At 38.6% G+C, this 7520-nt stretch overlaps 1 protein-coding gene across 1 annotated transcript in view; it reads left to right on the top strand.

The window, feature by feature from the left end:
* Nucleotides 1-1246: 1246 nt before the first annotated feature.
* LOC122926832 (nicotinamide N-methyltransferase-like) overlaps nt 1247-7520 on the top strand; it is a 59571-nt gene continuing 53297 nt past the window's right edge. The window contains exon 1 of the mRNA XM_044278336.1: nt 1247-1444. Coding sequence (XP_044134271.1) covers nt 1294-1444 — 151 coding nt within the window. The 5' untranslated portion in view covers nt 1247-1293. The remainder of the gene's footprint in view (nt 1445-7520) is intronic.

Below are 7520 nucleotides of genomic sequence, written 5' to 3'. Positions count from 1 at the left end.
AAATGACGGGGAAAAGAGCAACACAAGAAAACCCAAACAATAAACAAAAGGGGAAGAAGACACTTAACTTCAAAAGGCTATGGAAGCATAGGAACTCCGCCGAGATCCAACACCAGCAATCCACAACAAGACTGAAGCTATAAACTGTACAGCATGGTGGGAGAAGCCACAAAAAATAGGGAAGGTTAAATGACCACCTAAGCAGCACCAGAGGCAAGGGGTATGGCCATTACCATAAACAACATAGACACAAATTGATCCACAAGGAACCTGTCAGATCAAACCACTTGTGGCCAGTCTCACTGATCTCCTGGCACCTGTCATGGGAACATCTGTGACACTACACTATTCTTAGTGCAGTTCCTTTACTAGATGTAGAGAACCTGTGATGACATCTTCATAGGTCCTTTAGCTTTCTCAATTGATGATAGGGATATTCTATTGGTGGTGGACAGTAATGAGCGTAATTAGGGGGTGGGACCTTTGGTTCACTGTGGGCCCCTTTTCCCCATGGGCCCCATAGCAATGGCGTGGTCTGCCTCTATTGGAGGTATGCCACTGACTCCTGTGGGAGACGTCAAAGGTTAACAAAGTTTGTAACATCAGTTTTGAATAATCTGAGAAGTGTAGTTTCTAAAATGCGTAATTTATGTCTGGTTTATATTACGTAAACCCCTCAAAATCATTTTATAACTAAATTTGTGCTTAAAAAACACATCCTAACAATAAAAAATAAATTAGATATACACAATAATGCCAACATAAAGTAGACATATGGGGAATGTTAATTGATAACTATTTTATGAGCTATTACTGTCTTAAAAGTAGAGAAATTCAAATAATAATAATAAAATATTGACCCCAAATTACCACTAACATTAAATTCAATGTGTCACCAGAAAACAATCTGAGTACCGTTTAGATAAGTAGAGTTATTACTCTATAAAGTGAGACACGTCAGATTTGCAAAAATAGGCCTAGTCAGGAAGGTGAAAACTGTGCTTGGATAGAAGGGGTTAAAGGGGATGTCCAGGTTCAGAGCTGAACCAGGACATACCTCAATTTTCACCCAATAGCCCCCCTGTCTTAAACATCGGAGCAGTTCATGCTCTGATGCTCTCCTTTGGCCTGCGCTAAATCGCTCATTAGCAATTCATGTAAATTTATGGTTACACAGTCACAAGACTGCCTCAAGGAGAAAACAACTCATGATCTGAGAAGTATTTCTATTATATAAAGACTTTATAAACACCACTGTGGAGAGGGTCACTATCTGCGACACAAGAGTTGACAATGGATTCCAGTACCTACAAGCTCTATCACAAAGACTGCTTTGATTCCAGAGAACATCTGGATGCTTACTTCTCAGATAAAGATGACATGGTCTTTGGGGAGGATTTGTTGTTATTTCCCACAGAACAGCTTAGAAAAACTTTTGCATTGGGTATGCATTTTTTGTGTTTAATTGGATTTGTTGCTATACTTTTTCTATAAAACAGTGTTCACCCCTACAACACAGTATCTCATTATTAATATCAACCCAGCACCCTACTGTCCATGAAGACACATGTACCTACAGCTTCAGAGGATTTTTAAGAATATGATATATGTGTATATGATTATACTATTATATAGTATTTTGACCATTATATTTAGAGATGAGCTAATCGAAGTCGACAAAGTGCAATTCTCTCCGAATTTAAGGAAAAATTTGATTCGCACCAAAGCAGAATTTCCTCACGCTTCGTAGTAACGAATCAAGTTTGTTCCTAAAGTGGCTGTCGCATGTGTGAGGACATGAAACAAGGAACTCTAGGAAGGCGGGATCACCCATAATGCCATGCATGCAGCCAATCAGCAGCCAGCCAGCCAGCCCTGTGATGTCACAGCCCTATATATAGCCTCAGCCATCTTTGATTCTGACATTTACCAGTGTACTTAGTGCAGGGAGAGACGTCAGCAGGCGCTAGGGACAGTGTTAGAAAAAACTTTATTGTGCTAAAACAACGATTTACAAGTGCAGAGAAAGATTATTCAAGGTGTAGGGAAAGGATAGGGAGGAATTATTCCACAGCATTTCTGTTCAACAGGGTTCGGTAGGGGAGGTTACAGCCTGGGTAATAGGAACAATCCTATAACACCTTTCTGCACTGACTGAGCACCCAAATTGCCGTTATACAGCTCTGTAATTCCAGCAAACTGTTCTTATTAGGGTGCAAGAGCTTTTTAATACAGGAATTAACAGAGTTTATTACCAGGAAATATTTCTACATCTTATTTGCCCTTGTGTAGTGCAGTTATATGCTCTAAAGCATTTTCTGGCTTGTAATAGTGGGAAAAAAGGGCTTATTAGCCATTGGGTGGTGAAGTGCTAAAATTACAGTCGTGTATTAGTGGTAAAAGTAAAATATATTTGCCGTTCAGTGGTTCAGAAGCCTTTAGTGGCGTATAATAGTGGAAAAAATATATATATATTTGCCGGTGAGCAGTGCAGTTATATGTTCTAAAGCCCTTATTCTCGTGTATTAGCGGAAAAAGAAAAAATATGTTTGCCAGTCAGCGGTGCAGTTATATGTTCTAAATGCCTTTTTGTCGTGTATTAGTGGTAAAAGAAAAAATATATATTTGCCAGTCAGCGGTGCAGTTATATGTTCTAAAGCCCTTTTTTGTCTGTATTAGTTTGGAAAAAAAGGGCTTATTAGTGGTAAAGTGAGAAAATGACAGACTTTTTTGCGGTGTTTTAACTTCCTTTTTATTAATTTATTTGATCTAACAGTATGTAAGACAGAGAAGTTCCAGGTCCTGCACAGGGGAGTGGCAGAGGCCTAAATATTTCTGGTGCAAACATAGGTCACAGAAGAGTAGGGGGGCTTGGCTGCAGGAGTCGCAGCGAGAGGCCTGATCTCTCGGTGTCATTTAGCGGTTGTGTCTTGACCAGAGGTTCTTGAATGGTTTACTCAGTCATCTCTGTTTTTTTGTGGGTTATTGTTGTGACGGATCAGAGGAAGGGCAAAATAAACGTCAACACAAACTTACTGCGGACACCTTCTCCACTCTGTCGGGGGCTCTACTTGTATAAGCCTTTAATAGAACAGGTTCTGTAGGCATCTTTGTGGAATCAGCTGACGACGGTGTAAAGGGAGTGCGCTTCTTCATGCCAACATCGACCAGTAAGCATGAGTTCATACTTGGTCAGTTTTGGCCCCGTGACTGTCCAAATAAGTGAAGTGTGCAGTGATTCTAAGAGTGACTCCTGTCATACTGACTCACAGTATAATTTCACTACCACAGCAGACTCCCTATGTGTGTTACTGCAAGGCACAGTGTTCTACACCACTATAAAGGTTCTCTGCAGCCAGGAAATAGACGTTTTTTCAAAAAATTCTTCAAACCGGCCAAATCGAATTATTGAAAAATTTGCTTATCTCTAAATATATTACTTATATCCTGCACGTGTAGCAGTTTTCACCCTTTTCTTGCACTCCACCCTTTCCTAATTCTTAGTTCTTCCTGAGATAATTTGTGGAGACTAGCTGCCATAATGTCTCCCATTTACAGCTCACAGAAGATAGAGGAAATTCTGCTTCACTTTTACTATCTTTATTATGTAAAGAAGCAGAGGCACATGGAAAACAATAATTCTTAAGCAGTGGAGAAAATCAATAGCTGCTGAAGTATGACTGTGTTCCTCATAATAGATATGCATTACTCATCCACCTCTACTGTCCATATTTATTTTTATTTTTTTATTTTTTATGCGTCTGTGATGGATTTAGCAAATAATTCAGAAATGCTAATTTAAAAAGTGGGTGGGGGAGCCTGTTAATCGGTGAAAGAAGCATTTTTTTAACTGATGATTTATGTTAAACGGTTTCTGATACAGTCTGTGCTGTGGTTCTATTGATTTTGCATAATTATGTGAAAGGTCAGTGAGTAGTGACCATATAAATGAATTGATTTTTTTTTTTTAAATAGGTAAACTAAACGCAAACTGTACAAACTTTTTTAGGAGAATGGAATATAAGTGGGGGGGGAAATACCACAGTTCAGCCATATCAACTAAAGGGAACAAGTCAAAACCTTGGTCCTAGTATGTGATGAAGAATATCTTTTACTAGAGTTATTTTTCCTACTCTCTAATCTTCAGAAATTTGGAAAATTTGTATAGGAAAATGAAGGATTAAACTAGGCCTTTCAATTTTAGGGCATGTTACTTTGAAATTTTCTATTATCTAGCAATTGGTGGTTTGCCGCTTTGTTACATAGTTACATAGTTAATGCGATTGAAAAAAAAGACATAAGTAAATAATGTTCAAGCAAGGGATAGGTGGGGATGCGAATCCCAGAAGGAAGCGAGACTCCGATTTCTAGAAATTTTCATAAGTGTAACACCCCACTAGGGGGCATTACCACCTTTTGCGCCCCTTCACTATCTTTAATGGTTGATCCCGTGTCATCATGTGTATTTACTTCCATGTCCTGGACAATGTATGCTTGTATTTTCCTTGTAAATGACTGTATAAGTGTAATGTGCCTGGCTTACCAGCAGATGGAGGCAATCTTGGCAGAGCTAGAGCACCGTGACAAGTGCAGGCCAGAACACCTAAAGGGACATTTTAGGCAACCCTTACAGCATTCTGGCATTCCTACACCTGGGTACCAACAGTACCATCTACTTAGTGGGACCTAGACCCTCGTTGCTGAAATGCAACTGGCGTCACAACAAACTTTTAACCCTTATAACATCTTTTTTTAGTCTATTTTTTTTTTTTGTCTATATTTATTATTCTCACTAAATGTATCACAAATGTACCTGCCCCGATGACTTGAAGTCTATTGAAATATATGAACATCTTAAAGAGACCCTCTGGCCGACTCATCTCACCCATGGGGTGCTGCATAAACATTAATGTCATTTACACAGGCAGACGCCCTGTTCCTCGCCCCACGCTGCCCAGCGAAATCTCATACACTCCAGCACCTTCAAAGAAACACCAACATAATGCAGCATCCACGGTACTTTTAAATGAAAACCTATTTATTGTACTCACAAACAAGCACTTGATATCAGCATAAAATATTAGTCAGTCCGCTGTCCGCCTGACCCGGGATTCGCCCAATGGCTTCGTCAGGGGCTCTACATAGCATAACACCGTCACCTAATAAAGTTCTCCATTAAACACTTCCGTGTCAAACCTCCTATGATGAGGTCAATCTTTTTTTTTTTTTGACAATTAGGTGGCTATACCTCCATTATATAGCATTAAAACATACACAGTAAATATACATACAAATTAATGTTGTAAAATCCACCGAAATTTCATAAAAATCTTCTATAAAACATATTATCTAAAAATAATAAATAGAAAAACACTAAAATATTCACAGTTTCCAAGCAATTACCATTCCCTACTTCTATAGCTATATTTTACCTATTAGGGCGATAATTAAGAACTACCTATATAAAATCCTACATAGCTGCTCTGATGTCCCAATCGATATTCAACCCATTTGGTTGGAGGGTGCCCATGTCATAAATCCACTGCGCTTCCTTTTTGTTTATCTGTTTGATAAATGTTTTACAACCCGTTCCACAGCCCTGAATTTCAGACCAAAAGTTTTTTTTTTATGGAAATTTTTAAAATGTGCCGAGACACTATGTGTCTCCAAACCTCTCTTGATGTTACCAATATGTTCACTTACTCTGATTTTTAATTTACATAAGGTTCTTCCTACATATTGTAAACCGCAGGGGCACTCTAGAACATAGATCACACCTGCGGTTTCACAAGACATATTGCCCTTAATTTTTAACTCCTTTTTATTCACTGCAGACACAAGTTTATTTTCATTCAGAATTCTTTTGTTTTCCTTATTCCTATTCTTGCATCCCATACAGAAGCCACACCACGTAAAACGGTCAGTCTCTCTGGTGGTCTTTGTCTGTTTATTTATGCAGCTGTGGACGATTTTATTTCTTAAACGGGTGCCCTTTTAAAAATAAATGGAGGTTTTTTGGGGACTAAGTCACCAATGACAGGGTCACTTTTCAGGATATTACAATTTTTTCCTATTATTTTTTTGATCTCTGGACAGGCTGAGGAATATGTTGTTAAGAATGCATATTTGTATCGATTATCTTCCTGATTATTAGTATTTTTGGTTGCTACTTTGTTTTCTCTAGTATCTATATTTTCCCTAACTTCCTCTCTCTGTCTTTCTAATAAATCTGCTGTATATCCCTTTTCTTTAAACCTTTCCAGGATAACTTCACTTTGTGCGTCATAGTCCTTTTGTGCATTTCCGTTTCATACGTTGGAATTGGCCTTTTGAGATTTTTTGATCCATGGGTTGTAGTAACAGCTGCTACTATCAATATAGCTGTTTCTGTCAGTTGCTTTTAAATAGGTGATAGTTTGTATCTCACCTTGATGGAGGGAAATTTCCAGATCTAAAAACTGTGCTTTTTCTTTACTGATGTTTTCTGTGAAAACAATGTTCCACATGTTGTCATTAATATATACCAAGAATTCCCTTAAAGCTAACTCCTCCCCCTGCCATAAATACCACGTATTTAAATTCCATCTAGGATGAACTTAAATTCACTGTACACCATAGTTCTGATAAAATGTCCTTTTTGGATACCTGGGTGACTAGGGACAAAGAAGGTAAAATACAGACGGATTTATTCGTGAAACCAACGGATAGGAACAGTTTGCTGTCCTTTTCAAGTAGTCACCCAGCAACCATCAAGGAATCTATTCCATATTCCCAATACCAGAGGGTTAGACGGATCGTTAGTGATAGGGATATGTGTCAGGCAAGATTAGACGATATGACCAATAAATTTAGAGAGCGAGGCTACCCCCCTGAATTATTGAAAATACAGCGTAATAAAGCTGAGATTACACCACCAGATAGAACTAAGAAAGAAACAAGGATCCCCTTAGTGATTAAATACCATCCCTGGTCCCAGCGCCTTAGGGCTATTGTTAATCAACATTGGCACATATTATCCAAGTCCTATCCCCGGATAGGAGAGTTCCAGAGGCCACCCATGATATGCTATAAACGGGCAGAAAATATTAGGGATAAAATAGTCCGGGCAGATGTGGGAAGTAATAAAATAGAAAGAGGACAGAGTATTTTATCTACACCTAGACGGGGCACTTTTCCTTGTTTAAATTGTGTCAATTGTTCCAGCGTTATAAAGGGTTCATGTTTTTCCCACCCTCACTCAGGTGAAAATATTCCAATAAGGGGCACGTTCACCTGTGATAGTAGATTTGTGGTTTACATTCTTAAATGTCCATGTGGATTACTATATGTGGGGGAAACCTCAATGAGAATGAAGGACAGACTAAGTAAACACAAATCTACTATCCGTAAACAGAATTTATTACTCCCAATACCCCTTCATTTTCATGATAAAAAACACAACATCTCGCAGTTGAGGTATCAGATTATTGAAGGTGTATCATTACCCCGTCGAGGGGGTGACAGAAATAAATTGTTATTGA

The sequence above is a fragment of the Bufo gargarizans genome, chromosome 2, assembly GCF_014858855.1.
Source record: "Bufo gargarizans isolate SCDJY-AF-19 chromosome 2, ASM1485885v1, whole genome shotgun sequence".
Lineage (NCBI taxonomy): Eukaryota > Metazoa > Chordata > Amphibia > Anura > Bufonidae > Bufo > Bufo gargarizans.
This window is presented reverse-complemented; position numbering and strand designations above follow the sequence as displayed.